The sequence below is a fragment of the Triturus cristatus genome, chromosome 4_2 (assembly GCF_964204655.1).
Source record: "Triturus cristatus chromosome 4_2, aTriCri1.1, whole genome shotgun sequence".
Lineage (NCBI taxonomy): Eukaryota > Metazoa > Chordata > Amphibia > Caudata > Salamandridae > Triturus > Triturus cristatus.
The window spans coordinates 859,361,319-859,377,196 of record NC_140586.1 but is presented as its reverse complement, the minus strand read 5'-3'; the positions used below and the strand labels follow the sequence as shown (position 1 = coordinate 859,377,196).

Sequence of the window (15,878 nt, the reverse complement as noted above, 5' to 3'; positions counted from 1 at the left end):
CCAGAGGCCGTTACAGGAGTGAAAAGCCGTCCGACAGGACCTCAATTCTCAGAGACCCTTACCTCGGGAAACACGGTGAATAGAATTCCCAACGCTACCCTGTCAGCATTCAAAGGCGAAGGGAAGACGGAAATGTCCGGGATCTGTGCCAATAGGGGTGTAACCGCAACAAAGCCAAACACCATAAATCTGATGCTCGGGTTCTCCACACGATAATCGTCTGAGCACTCTAACACAGGGTCAAGAAAGGGGTTTGGGAATTCAGGGAGCCTGGAGAGGGACACGTAAAGACAGCAGGACTGGGTTCATGGGGAGACGGGAGGCAGAAGAGAGCAGGGAAACTCGACTGGAAGCGAAAGCCAAGCAACGGCTTATCCAGCTGGTGTGGTTTTTGCAGATAGGGAATGTCAACAAACTCCTCCTCTTGAGAAGGGACCAGGGACCGTCTCAAAAGTCCGCTGTATTGCTACCGAGCAAACACCTACACCGTTCTCACACTGCAGTGCAGTATACAGGAGGCTTGAGGTCTAACAGTTCTCCCACCCAAAGGCCTTTTCACCGGACGGGTTTAGTGGGATAGAGGGCATGGAATCTACGCACCAAAACTGGGGCATGAACATTTTCAGCAGGTTCCCATGATCTGTCTTCAGGGCCGTATCCCACCCAGTCAATTAAATATTGGAGCTTCCCTCTGTATCTACGAGAATCTACTATCTTTCTGACTTCATGTTCCAATTCTCTGTTTACTTGAACAGGTGGGGGAGGGTTTTCGGGGTCAGTTGGGGTGACATACCTCTTAAGTAACGCGGTGTGAAACACGGGATGGATTTGCATTTCAGCAGGCAGGTCCAATTTCATAGTGACAGGAGTAATAATTCTACTGATGGTGTAGGGCCCTATATAACGAGGCTGTAACTTACGGGGTCCTTCTAATCTGAGATTCTTGGTAGATAACCATACTTTATCCCCTATCTTGTATTCAGGAGCCGGAAGACGATGCTTGTCAGCTTGTTGTTTCATTGAGTCTTTAGCTTTGTTTAATTCAGTCTTAGCATTTTCCCAGACTTTCAAAAGGTATCATGATGTGTGTGGACAGCAGGAATGTTCACTAAGGAGAGAGGTAGCGGAAAGGGCAGTATTCTAGGATGATGTGCATTGGCAAAAAAAAAGGGGATATACCCGTGGCGGAATGTGAGGTGTTGTTGTAAGCAAATTCCACTAAAGGCAAAGCCTGTACCCAATCAGAAGTGATCGTCGATAACAGACAGCGTAGGTATTGTTCCAATGTTTGATTTGTTCTTTCAGTTTGTCCATCAGTTTGCGGATGGTATGCAGTGGACAAACGATGGTCGATACCTAGGCTGTTACATAGCCCTTGCCAGAAACGGGAAATGAATTGGGTTCCCCTGTCTGTAATTATTACCGATGGCAGGCCATGCAATCTGACAATATTCTTGATGAATACATGTGCCAATTCTTGAGAAGAGGGTAATTTCTTCATGGGCACAAAGTGAGCCATTTTAGTGAACATATCCACTACCACTAGAATAGTTGAATAACCCCGCGTCTTAGGGAGGTCCGTGATAAAATCCATACTGACTGAATGCCAGGGGACTGATGGAATGGGTGTAGGTTGGAGTAACCCAGCTGGAGCCGCATGTAAGGCTTTCTGTCTTGCACACACTGGACAAGCCGAAAAATAGGTCATAATGTCTTTATTGCGGCCTTTCCACCAAAACCATCTTTTACAGGTCTGTATAGTCTTTTCTCCACCAGGGTGGGCAGTTAAAGAGGTGTCGTGACACCATCTAATGACTTGTTGCTGTAATTCCCCTAAGGGTACGTATAATCTCTCTTGATGGTAATATAACCCATCTCTTATGGTATGGTGAGGTTCTGCTAACCATTCACTGGGAGGGATGTTTGCACAAGCAGTAGTTAACTCGTTTAAAAAGGAAGATGAATTCTTCCCCACTTCACTGACCCCAATAATTTTCTGACATGGAATGAGTGGGGTGCTCTCATTTACTGGCATTCTGTTTTCTGATCCCAATCTGGATAACGCATCTGCTTTACCCTGTTGGGTTCCAGGCCTGTAGGTGATAACAAAGTCATATTCGCTGAAGAATAACACCCATCTCATCTGTCGAGGTGTCAATGCTTTAGCTGATCTAAAGAATTGTAAATTCCTATGATCTGTGTAAATGGTAGTAGTGTGTGGAGAGCCTAGGAGATAATGTCTCCACTCCTGAAAGGCCAGTTTGATGGCCAAAAGCTCCCTTTCCCCAATTGTATAGTTTTGTTCTGCAGGCAGCAACGTTTTGGAAAAATACGCAACAGGATGCAAACAACCATTAGCAGGGTTACGTTGCGATAACACTCCTCCTACAGCATATTGAGAGGCGTCTGCCTCCACAAAATAAGGTTGTGTGTTATCAGGATGGCAAATAATGGGGGCAGACGTAAATCTGTCTTTTAGTTGTGTAAAGGCCTGCTCTGCTTCAGATGACCATACAAAAGCATTACCCTTTCTGAGTAATCTGGTGATGGGTGTGATGAGATCTGAAAAATGATCAATAAAACGCCTATAGAAATTGGCGAATCCAAGAAACGACTGGACTTCTTTAACATTCCGAGGACTGGGCCATTTTAATAAGGCGTCTATCTTTTTTGGATCCATGTGGATACCGTCTGGGGAAATGACAAACCCTAGAAAATCCACTTTAGTAGTATGGAAAGTACTTTTATCCAATTTAGCGAATAGTTGATTGTCCTGCAATTTTTTCAAAATCTTCCGAACATGCTCGATATGTTCCTGTTCTGTCTGAGAGAATATTAAAATATCATCAATGTAAACAATCACGAATACATCAAGATATTCACGTAATACCTCATTGATGAAAAATTGGAAAGCCGCAGGGGCATTGCACAGACCGAATGGCATGACGCAATATTCAAATAAACCGAATTTGGTCCTAAAAGCCGTCTTCCATTCGTCACCCTCCTTGATTCTAATAAGATGGTAGGCCCCGCGGAGATCCAATTTTGTGAATATTTTTGCTCCTCGCACTTGGTCAAGAAGAACAGATATAAGCGGAAGAGGGTATTTGTTCTTAATGGTAACCTTATTCAAGGCACGATAGTCAAGACACGCCCTTAAGCCTCCTTCACGCTTAGGAATAAAGAAAATGGGAGAAGACACAGGAGAGGTGGAATGTCTAATAAATCCCTTTTGTAACATATCTGTAATATACTGTTGTAGGTACTCGGTTTCAGGTTCAGTTAAGGCATAGATGCGACTCACTGGCAATTCGGCCCCAGGAATTAGATCTATGCGGCAGTCATAATTCCTATGTGGTGGTAAAACGGTTGCCTTCACCTCATCAAACACTTCTTTATACTCCTTATACAAGAGAGGCAATTCCTCTTGATGATGCTCCAAGGCACCGCTTAAAGAAGTTCCCCAGTCTCTGGCTTCCCCACAACAGTGCGACAAACAGTAAGAAGATTTCAAAGTGACCTGACGGGTATTCCAATCGATATGAGGATTGTGTACTTGCAACCAGGGGATCCCCAATATGGCTCCAAAATTGGGCGTGTTAATCAGATCAAAGACTAATTTCTCCGAATGTCCATTGCTACATACTATAGTTAAAGCTGGAGTATGACTTGGGCATGAAGAGAATGCCTAATGAATGGGCAAGCTGAATGTCCATAAAATTTCCTGTAGCACCAGAATCTAGAAGGATGGACAGTGCTTTTCTGCGTTGAGTAGAAACTATTATTGTAACTGCTAACGTGAAATGACGAGCTACAGGAGCTGTAATACTGGCCACTTTATGTGAGACCAAGGGAGTCTTATAACCTGAAGAAGAGGTCTCTACCATCTCCAAGTTCTCTAGTTTTCCGATAGGAGATTGAATTCTTGCGTGACTGCAACGGTTTTCGGAACGGGGGTAGTCTTGACAGGACATGCCCTGGCATAATGCCCTCCTTTCCCACAATACAGACAAAGATTGTTTTTTCTTCTCCTCTCTTTTTCATCCATGGATAACGGTGATCTCATGCCTCCTATTTGCATAGGTTCGCAAGTTTCTTTGGGTTCTTTCTTTTCACTTCTGACCACCAGAAAGCGGGCCAGGTTTCCACGCGATTTCTCTCCCTTTCTCTCACTCAATCTATGATTCAATTTCACAACCAGGTCTATAAATGCAGGGCAGTCCTCAGGAGGATCCACTATTTGAGACAGGAGATCTTTGAGGTCATCATTTAGCCCTCTATAAAACAAGGATGTTCTCTTGTCTTTTGGCCACTGGGTTTCCACAATTAATCTATTGAATTCAGTGAGGTAAGTGAGAAGATCTTTCGACCCTTGTCTTAAATTCAATAGCTCATTATCACTAGCTTGTACATATGTGTGTCTGGCAAATAAGCTTCTTAACTTTTCTTTGAAGGACTGGAAATCATACAGAAGGGGGTCATTATTTTCTACCAAAGGAACGGCCCACCTGGCCGCATTACCTCCCAGATAGGAAATCACAAACGCCACCTTGGCGGCGTCATCTGGAAAAGAAGAAGCCTTACATAAAAAATGTAACTGACACTGATTTATAAAAACGCTATACTTTACACTATCCCCATGGAACCTTTCAGGGACCGCCAATGGAACAGGAGTATGTGTGTGTACTGATACCTGAACTGCTTGCGGAATGTCAGGATTGGGGGATGTCGTGGTTCCTAAAGAGGAGGGCGTGGAAGAAGGCACGGTGAAGTGTGCAGGTTGAATATAATTGCGCTTACTCTTAGGCATCGTATCACTCCCACTAACAGTAGGAATCTGTTGATGTCTTCCTTGCGCAAGTTCAGTATGTAGCCGTTGATTTTCTACTCTGAGTCGTCCCACTTCCCCTTGTAACTCTAGTAACGCAGTGGCTAATTCCTCAATAGTGGGACTACTGGCAGGGTTCTCCATTAGAGCGCAAGCTCCTTCGGTATTCATCGTCGCCCGGGTGGACTTGATTCGTGGGCTTGGCTTTCTGTTGCCGATCCCACTAACCTGAAGTCCAGCGAGGCTCAATCCACGGGAGTGACGATAAATTCCCCACTCTCTCCAAATCAAAGCATGTATGTGAACCACCAAAACAGCATCCACACACACATCCTAACTCCGAGAGATGTGGGGATTTAGAACTCTGGTGGTATCACTTCTAAATCCCCCAGCCGGTTTATGAGGAAGGACCGTGGACTTGGAAAAGTGTCAACCTATAGAGAGAGGAACATATTGTTTAGCAAAGGTGTTCTTATCTCCAGCGTAGATTAACAATACTACTAGTTATAACAGTATAATGTGTTTGCTCTGCAGCAATAAAGTCATGCTCACCGGCTGGACATCTCGTTAGACCCAACAAATGAAGAATCCAAGCGATGTAAGGAAAATCTCCAAGGACTGTAGTCTTGAATGGCAGTTGTAACAGAAAGCGAGGCAGACCAAGAAAAGAAGGGCAGCTAATAAAGGAGGCACACACCCTTGCAATACGTAAACGCTGCCTTGGGGGGGGGGGGGAAGGTATGCAAAGAGCACCATCAACAGACTACATTTTAGAGTGCATATAAGAGCGCACTAACTCTTTACAGTGTCACATAAACCATCAGCAACAGACTCACATAACACTGTCAACAAATAAAGGATACAATGTTTCTAACGGGACAAAGAGAAACAACCGCGTCTTACAGAGACTACGCGCGGTGCATTACCAAAGACAGAACTCGAGTTCAAAACAAAAAGGCTTTTCGTAATCAAAACAACACCTCCTCCAGAGGCCGTTACAGGAGTGAAAAGCCGTCCGACAGGACCTCAATTCTCAGAGACCCTTACCTCGGGAAACACGGTGAATAGAATTCCCAACGCTACCCTGTCAGCATTCAAAGGCGAAGGGAAGACGGAAATGTCCGGTATCTGTGCCAATAGGGGTGTAACCGCAACAAAGCCAAACACCATAAATCTGATGCTCGGGTTCTCCACGCGATAATCGTCTGAGCACTCTAACACAGGGTCAAGAAAGGGGTTTGGGAATTCAGGGAGCCTGGAGAGGGACACGTAAAGACAGCAGGACTGGGTTCACGGGGAGACGGGAGGCAGAAGAGAGCAGGGAAACTCGACTGGAAGCGAAAGCCAAGCAACGGCTTCTACAGCTGGTGTGGTTTTTGTAGATAGGGAATGTCAACAAACTCCTCCTCTTGAGAAGGGACCAGGGACCATCTCAAAAGTCCGCTGTATTGCTACCGAGCAAACACCTACACCGTTCTCACACTGCAGTGCAGTATACAGGAGGCTTGAGGTCTAACAAAAAGTCTCGAACCCTAACAAGTCTCGGAAGAGTAACAACTGCACACTGTTTCCGCCAGGGATTCCCACTGAAATGACAGCTTTCAAGGGAAGTGGCCGCTGACTTACGTGACCTTTTCCGGGTGAAGAAAACCAACTCCTCCAGACGACGACTGGAACCTCCACACACAATTCTTCTGTGCAGCCGCAAAGAAGAAACCAAAGCCCAGTTGTTTCCGCTCCTCCGAGCGGTGAAAGGAACAGCGATTCCCACCAAGAAGAACAGCTCAAGGAATTGGGGGCAAAGGCAGCTCCGATCCCAGACTGCACCAACACCCAGCGTGTGATCAATCACGGTACAAAAATGAAGTATCACACTCAGAGCAGCCGCTCTGCAACAAGAATCCGTAAAAAGCCAGTATTACGCACAACGCTCTGCACGCTGGCCGTCATTTGAACAAGACGTTGCCCCTCCCAGAAGGATGGCCAGTTTCCTATAACTAGCAGGCGCAATCAGTCATGGCCTGACAGTATCATCAATAAGGCCCTAAATGTTTTCTTACAGTAATAGGCTGATTTGGGGGGCTCATTCAGTCTGAAAATGGTTTTAGAGTTCCACATCAATCAAGCCTTCACCCTTCTGACTTTTTCCCTGATCCATCAATACCTGCAGAATATGCTTTACAACACCTAGATGTTAGAAAAGTCCTATGTTTTTATTTATATAAATCCAAGATGATACGGAAGGCCAAATATTTGTCAATGAGGTCAGATAAGTCAGGTTCTGTCTACTTCTAAGAAATCCTTCTATAGGTGGATAGTACCTTGCATAGTTCTTAGCTATCATGTAGTGAATAAACCCTTACCAGGCAGACCTAAGACTCACTCAGCCAAGAGTAAGGCAGCTAACATTGCTTGGTTTAGAAATGCCCCTTTAGATTAAAGCAGCATCTGGAAATTAGTACACACATACATAAAGCCTTGCTTTCTTGTTACTTATTCAAAAACCAACCACTTGTTGGTCGGACAGCCCCTACCTAATCTGCCTAGCCTATCGTAAATGTAGGACAGATATATCCCACAATAGTTGTCTGCAATCCTGCAATATTTGTCTATAGTTGTCTCTAATGCTTAAGAGCCCAAGGTCCTTCTAATTTTGCCTGCTACTCTATTCTAACTTTGATTACTCTTCTATGATGCAGAAGAAATGGTTACTTGTTGTCATGGTTCTTCACGGAAACATGGACCAACTTCACCTCTGCCCTCGACATCGCCACCACCATCGCCAACAGATACGAGATCCAAAGAAAGGACCGCCCCCACCGCCAAGGAGGAGGACTCGTCATCTCACACAAGAGCTCCCTCCGATTCTTCACCTCGAGCACGTGCGACCTCCTCTCCAGCACAGAGCACCTCCACTTCCAGATCCAAACCAGCCCCAGAACCACGCTGCGCGGGGCCCTCGTCTACAGGCCCCCCCCCCCGGGCCTCGTGCCTCTTCCGTCACCACCATTGCCGACCTCGTCCCACCCCATGCCACCGCCTCCACCGACTACATTCTTATCGCAGACCTGTACTTCCAACTCGACAACTGCAGCAACCTGACTCCACCACCCTCCTTGACAACCTCGACAACCTCGCACTGAAGCAGCTCGTCACCACCTACACCCACAAAGCCAGACACACACTCGACCCCATCTTCGCAGTAGGAGCAGACATACACTTCAGCCACACCACGCATCTCCTCTGGACTGACCACCACTGCGTACACTGCACCTTCAACACCACCACCGCACCCAAACCCGCACCGTGCCTGCCACAAAGGAACTGGAGCAAGATCACAGAGGAACACCTCAACAGCACCCTCCTCCACAACCCCCCCTCCACCACGACCGACGCCAACTTCGCAGCCAAAGAACTACACCACTGGATCTCCAGCTGCGCTGACAAGCTCGCACCTCTCCTCCACCCCGTCAAACAACGCTCACAGAAAGCCTCCTGCTTTACCACTGACCTCCAAGAAGCCAGACGCTCCTGCAGTTGCCTCGAGAAACTCCAGCAGAAAAGGAACATCCAACCAAAGACTAGAACAACTACAGGAATGCCATGAATGAATACCACCAGTGCATAAGAGCCACCAAGCGGACCTTCATCAAGAACAAAACCCACACCAATGCAAGTAACGCTAAAGAACTCTTCAACGTTATACAGCAGTTCACCCAAAAAAAAACAGCGAAGCCACGGATGTCACACCATCCCAGGACCTCTGCAACAAGCTCAGTTCCTACTTCCACCTGAAAATCAAGGCCCTCTACGATAACTTCAGCTAACAGACTCCGGCACCACCCCCCTCCCCACCACCGACAACCAGCCGACCATCACCACCTGGAAACCTGCTACTACTGAAGACACCACCACGACCATGAAGAACACCCACGTAGGAGCCCCCACAGACCCCTGCCCACAGCACATCTACCACAGAGCCGCCGCCATTGCACCCAGACCATCAACACCTCCCTCGAATCCGGCATCTTCCCCGATGACTGGAAGCGGGCAGAGGTCAAGCCCCTCCTCAAGAAACCCTCGGCCGACCTGAAGGACCTGAAAATCTACCAGCCCATCTCTCTCCTTCCCTTGGCAGTCAAAGTCACCAAGAGATTCATCAAGGGCCAGCTGACCACCTTCATCGAAGAGAACGCCAGTCTGGATTTCGCAGCAACCACAGCATTGACACCGCCCTTCTCGCTGCCACCGATGACATCTGCATGCTACTCCACCAGGGCCACACTGCGGCCCTCATCCTACTAGATCGCTCAGCAGCCTTCGACACCGTCTCACACCGCACTCTCACAGCCAGACTCCACTACGCCAGTATACGAGGAACCGCCCTCAACTGGATCCGCGCCTTTCTCTCCGGCAGAACTCAAAGGATCAGACTCCCCCCTTCCTCTCTGAACATGCAGAGATCAACTGTGGAGTACCCCAAGGATCCTCGCTTAGACCCACGCTCTTCAACATCTACATGGCACTCCTCGCTGCCGTTGTTAGACAGCATGGGCTCAGCATCGTAACTTACGCTGACGACACCCAGCTCATCCTCTCACTCACGAAGAATCCCGAAGACACCAGACTCAGCTTCCAAGAAGGAATGAAAGACGTTGCAGCCTGGATGAGCGACAGTTGCCTAAAACTGAACCCAGAGAAGACAGAGGTCCTTGGACCCTCTCCCACTGCGTGGCACAGGTCCTAGTGGCCTCCTGCCCTCGGAAACCCACCTACCCCGATGGACCACGCCCGGAACCTCGACATCATTCTAGAGTCCTCCCTCACCATGACACGCCAGACCAACGCCGTTGCCTCCATCTGCTTCAACTCCCTCCGCATCCTCCGCAAAACCTTCAAGCGGATCCCCCCCGAATGCAGAAAGACCGTCACCCACGCACTCATAACCAGCAGACTAGACTACGGTAAAGCCCTCTATGCTGGAATCAACAAAACCCTGCTACTCAAGTTCCAAACAATCCAGAACATCGCAGCCAGACTCATCCCCAGAACCCCACAACACGAGCAAATGACCCAGCACCTACGAGACCTACAATGGCTCCCCATCGAGAAGAGAGTAACATTCAATCTACTCACCCACGCTTACAAATCTCTGCACAACATTGGACCCAAATACCTAACAAAAGAGTCCTTTCACGTGCCCAAAGGAACCTCCGCTACGACGACCTTGCCCTAGCAGAGACCCGACGCATCCGCAGAACCAGAGCAGGCGGAAGAGCCTTCTCCTACGTCGCAGCAAAGACCTGAAACAAGCTCCCTGTCAACATCAGATGCTCTCCCACTCTGCACCCCTTCAGGAAGAGCCTCAAGACCTGGCTCTTCGACTGATCCGGAGCTGCACCCCCCACCCCAGCGCCTTGAGAGCTTCACGGGTGAGTAGCTAGCTTTATAAACCCCTGATTGATTGATTGATGGTTATGCATCATAGAAGTCTTTGTTGAAGTCATAAGCAAACCTTCCTCCTCCTTTATTTTTACTTCCTGTTATCTCGTTCAGCGTGCCTCCAAAAAGAACTGCCTCTATGGGGCAACTGCAATACAAGGCATCATTGTTGGCTCCTACAGTATTATAGGGACAGTTCATATTTTCAAATGTTTTATTCCAAGCCAACCAGGCTGTCTTTTTCCACAATGATAATACATTACAGTGCATAGTTTTACATAGGTGCCTCAGTGTAGTCCATGGAAAGACTCATTTTCTCAAATGGATTTTTTTTTTTAACATTTCTGACTTGAATGAAGATTTCTACTGTGCAGAACATGGACTATGAGTAAGTAACCATGTCTTTTTTCTGAAATGCTTGTGATTATATGTAACGGGCTTTCGAGCATAACGGATGAAGTTAAAAAACAGAAATTGGTTTTAAAATATTTAGAATAGGCACAGTCATTCTTTACTGCCAAGTATATATGCTTAAAGCTAGAAACCAGAGTAGGCACAAAGATGGGCAGGCTGAATGTGCATTTATTTGACTATCATTTTCTCTTTCTGTAACAAAGTGGTTTTTGCAGACTTTTCTATACAAAACGATTTAAAAAGTCTAATCATCAATCTTATTTTTCAGGTACATATGAATCCAGATGATCCAAATGTAAGCTATTCCTAATAAGCAAAGAAACATTATCAGTTCCATATTACCTATTTATTTTCTATTGCAAGGTGCCTGGTTTCTGCCAGTCCTACTGTAAAGATATAGGTGTTGGTATATTTATGCACATTTTCTGTATTATCTCAAAGACCTTAGTACTGTAAAGCTATTCCCTTGAAATGTTAATGAAATAATAGCAATTGTAAACAGTCTCCAAGTAATGAAAGTGAGTCAAGCATCTCAAAAGAACTTTGAGTTGGGGTGGCAACGTTGCTAAGCACAATCGATTTTTGAAAACCCAAGGCCAACTAAGGCTTTTTACTGAACTTCATTCAACTCTGTTGCTTAAAACATAGGTTTTAAATTAATTTGTGAATCAAGCTCCTTAAATAATCCAGATTTTAAGATCTACTGTAGTACCCAGTTAAAGCTTTTGCTGTCCAGTTGACGCATTTTTCTCCACAGGAAATTTGACACCTACCAAATACATTATGCATCAGTATTCTAAAACTTTTGGTAAATACTTTGTCAAGAGACAAGATTGAAATATTGAGCCAAAAATAGTTTGCTCATTACTATGATTGTGTCAGTGAATATCCCATCCGAAAATTAAGATAGTCCCTTAAATTTCTGTTGACTGCTACCAATGTGTATTGGGGAGTTGCCAAAACATGAAAGTTCTGTTTCATATACCAGAATGTTTCTTGGTATTCAAGGGTGCTGCTCAGAGATGCTGCCTGGTAGGTCTCAGTGTTTCATAATTTTCCAGAGTGCTGCTCCATACACTAGTCTGCTCCTGAATTGTGTTTGTGGGTAATTGCCAATGTGATGGGCGATAGTCCACTTGCACGTTTGGTCCAAATGGCAATGCCTTGCTCAATATTCAAAGGTGGTACTTATCTCATCATTACTGCTTAATATTTCTGATTGAAGCCAGGTTATCTTCCAGGGGATACTCATCAATAGTCATAAGCAGTGAATAGTTCCGTACAAGTACAGGGCCCTTGGAGTACATTTCAAATACTTTATATACGTATATTTAAACCCTTAAAAAGTACAAAAAACTCTTAAACATACATATATATCTATAAAACCGTATATCTAAAATGCCAAAATTGCATTGAATTCTTCATTTAAAATAACCATACACATATAGCATTTCTACTACATAGAACATGAACACCTTAAATTTCAGAACATAGCCTTTATTCGAAAGGGAAAAAGCAAGGGAACAATAGGCATTGTTAGCCAATAGGTTACATTGAAAACATAACACTGAAATCTGGCGCCATCCCGGGTATGCCCAGACGTGGGTCCTGGGTCCACTGTGCCACTGGATTCAAACTAGCCGTTTTGATGAGGGGTAATACCCCGAAGCCGGTCCCGGGATGCTTGTTTCTGGTCCAGGGAGGGCCTGGCTTGGCAGTTTGGGCTGAACTGTTCCCATGAGTAGCAGGGTCAAGACTGATTTGCAAATAGCTAGGTCTAACCTGGGGTGGCATGGTGAGCTAAAGAACAATGGATTAAACCCAGATTTCTTGACTGGGGGGTGAATGTTGATTTGTTTCGCATACCGTCCATCATTTGTGTGTCTTTTACTTTCTCGCCCCAAGTGCGCAGAGAATGCCCAGATATGGGTCCCGGGCTCACTGTGCCACTGGATTCAAGCTAGGCTGGCTAATGAGGGATGATACCCTGATACCGGTCACAGGATGCTTGTTTGTGGTCCAGGGAGAACCTGGATTGGCATTTCGGGCTGTTCCTTTCAGGAGCAGGGTCAAGACTGATTTGCTTATGGCTGGGTCTAAACTGGGGGGGCATGGTGAGCAAAAGAATGATTGGTTTAACCTAGATCTGTTGACTGGGGGTGAATGCTTGATTTGTTCTGAATCCTGTCCATCATTTGTATGTCTTCTACTTCCCATCATGCTCCACGGATGACAGTTAAGTTAGTTCTTTTTTCCAGTTCCTTCTGTGAGGATTCTGGAGCACTGAGCGCTTACATTTTGATATTCCTGTAATACATTTCTATTCAGAAACCAAATGTTTTGGTATATGCAACGGTTTTTAGTACCTGCTGTACTTTTAACCACTTTTCTGAATAAATTAAAAATATTTTCAGTCAAAGATCCACATTCTTTTTGTATTGTGTGTTTGGCCATTTTATCATTATACAGAGACTTGCTACTACTGTCAACAGTTTTCCAGAAGAGTTTTGTGAGACAGAGAGAAGATTTGACTGCATGCTCTGCAAGAGAGGAAAGGTGCGACCTTCAAGTGGCCTTGTAGGGTCTCAAACTCCTTTCAAAGAGCCCACCTTTCGTGGAAAACATGAACAGGGGCGAGAATGGAGAAAAGACACCAACAATGCCGTTCTCCATTGCCGTCCACGGGTATGTGGTTGATGTCGCAGGAAACTCATGTGTGCCCCCATCGTCATCATGGTTGACGTCAGAGCGTCCATCAAAGCATGCAGCCACTTCGAAACATCTGATGGTGGAGAGACCGTCGTCGAGGCATTCAGCGTTAGTTCCATCGACCGGGAGAAAGTTTACATCATGGCCGTATACATCAGTGTCAAGGCCAGAGAAAAACATCTTGCCCTAATGCCACTTAAAGTTCCACAATAGATAGACGTCGATGCATCCCTCTGCGCATTGCTTGACGTTGAGAACCTCGCCATCGCACCACCGATCGATGTCAACACAACAAATCTCTGGCTCTCTGTCAAAAGACAAACTGCGTCAGTCGACATCAAGACCCTTGCCGTTGCATTGTCGACACCGGTGCAGCAGGCCTTTGGCTCACCGGCCATGGACAGATGGCGTCAGTCGATGTTGAGATCCTCGTCAACGTTGAGAAATATACAATCTCTTCTGACGGAGTCGCAGAGGCATAGATCAGCGTCGAGACACAGATGGTCGATGTCTAGGAGCAGATCTTCTTCTCCAGGGATCATAATCGTTCAGGTTTCTCCGGAAGGATCTCAGCCCTGGAGAAGGAGGATACGCCTGTCAACCTTTTACCACGTTGACTCTAGATCATGAAAAAATGGAGAGTGTCGCATCAGAGTCCAGGTTCGGAGTACTCTCACACCTAATCTCCATCTAGGGTCCCAGCTGGAAGTCCTCCTCCTCCAAAGACTACTACAAGGTCTCAATGATCACCGCCACGGAGGCCAGAATCACCTTCTACACTAAAATCACGATCTAGAACACCTCTCAGGCGTACAGCATCTTGCCTCTCGCTCATTGAGATCTTGGAGATGCAGGCAGAGATATTCCTCATGGTCCACTGACACCTCTTGTTCCTCTGTGCGAGAGTATTTTCCGACTGTCAGCTACACCTCCGGCAAGGATCTCACCGCTGGACAGCATCATCACTTTTAATGAGGTCCTTATCGAAGGGGCGATGAAACTAAGGGCCTCATCTACAAGAAAATGACACAGTGTGGAGCCGCAAGCCATTTAGCTGCACTCTGCTGCGCCATTTTTAAAGCAAAGGATGCTTTGTATTAACAATACAATGCATCCCTGTGCTTTCCCTTGTGCTGGCGCGCAATTGGGTGCCATGCGCCAGTGCTGGCACCCTTGCTTCATTTTGCAAGGGTGCCTGTGCTGCAGGGATGATTGTTTTTGTGAAAGAAGGGAAATCTTCCTGCACAAAAACAATCAATACCGGCAGTTTCCTCTTTCTATGCGAGTAGAAATAAAAGTGTTTCTCTTCCTTGCACCATTCCTGACCCTCTCCTGGCGAGACGTAGGATTCGGACACATTCTCAGTTTTAAAAAATGTTGTAAATCTGGGAATGCGCCAAGTTCCATTGATGTTGCTTGGGAACACCCACAGCAACGCCCATGGAACGCCCCTTTCAAGCAGAGTAATGCGTGAAAGGGCCCATATTTACAAGGCCATGAAAAGTCATGCAGGGTGACTTTATGTGGCCTTGTAAATATGGGCAAGCCCTCCATTGCGTGGCCGGTGCGTCAAAAAAAGTGACACATCGGCGGTGCAATGGGAATGTAAATAAGCCCCTCTGTATTGAGATGCTTGCTCCAGTCACATTGGCTTCTGTGATATTTGAAACATTGCCGCACAGGGCATTATCCAGGCTGATGCTTCCGCTGGTTCCTGTTCTGTTAGAACAAGCGATGCAGACTTTCCTAACACCGGCATCGACAAGTTCTGCACCTTCAAGCATCGCGAAGAAATATAAGGCACCTGACAAGGACCCTCTCTTTCTCAGATCCAATCCACCCCCTGATTTAGTTATAATAGCAGCAGATAGGAAGACGCATCCAGGGGCGTCTTAATCTGCAGTGCCTCCCGATAAGGATATTAAACAGATGACTCGCTCGGAAAGAAAATGTGCAACACCTCCGCTTCCTAAACGGAGGTCACCAGTGCCTCAGCACTGTTAGGGAGGTACAACGGAGTGCTATGGGACTCCGTGTTAAGGTTTACTGAAAAAGTGCCAAAGGAAGATATGCAACGCCCTATATGCAGGTATCCCTGCATATAGTTTACGGCGTTTGCAGCAGATACAAAACCAGGCGGCCCGCCTGGTCTTCAATCTTCCCAAATTTCACCGTTCCTCCCCCCTCTTGAAATCCCTGCACTGGCTCCCTGTGCGAGCCCGAATCCAATTCAAGCTCGCCTCCATCACCTTCTTGGTCCGACTGGGCCTGGCTCAAGCATTTATCTCCTCAGAGATCACCCCCTATGTACCCACTAGGGAACTCCGCTCGTCCTCCCAGTCCCTCCTCAGTATCCCACGCTACCGGACAAAGAAGTGGGGAGGTTCGAAATTTGCTACCCTTGCCCCGATCCTCTGGAACTCCCTTCCCCTGGATCTGCGATCCATCACCCTGTACCCGCAATTTCGCAAACATCTCAAAGCCC

At 46.5% G+C, this 15,878-nt stretch overlaps 1 protein-coding gene across 7 annotated transcripts in view; it reads left to right on the top strand.

Annotated features, from left to right (window-relative positions):
* The window catches only part of LOC146835265 (HORMA domain-containing protein 1-like), a 1,528,718-nt gene that overhangs the window by 792,718 nt on the left and 720,122 nt on the right, over positions 1-15,878 (top strand). For all 7 annotated transcript variants that reach the window (XM_085602855.1, XM_085602849.1, XM_085602848.1 and 4 more), the window contains one exon: positions 10,953-10,979. In XM_085602855.1, the coding sequence (XP_085458981.1) occupies positions 10,953-10,979 (27 nt within the window). The remainder of the gene's footprint in view (positions 1-10,952; positions 10,980-15,878) is intronic.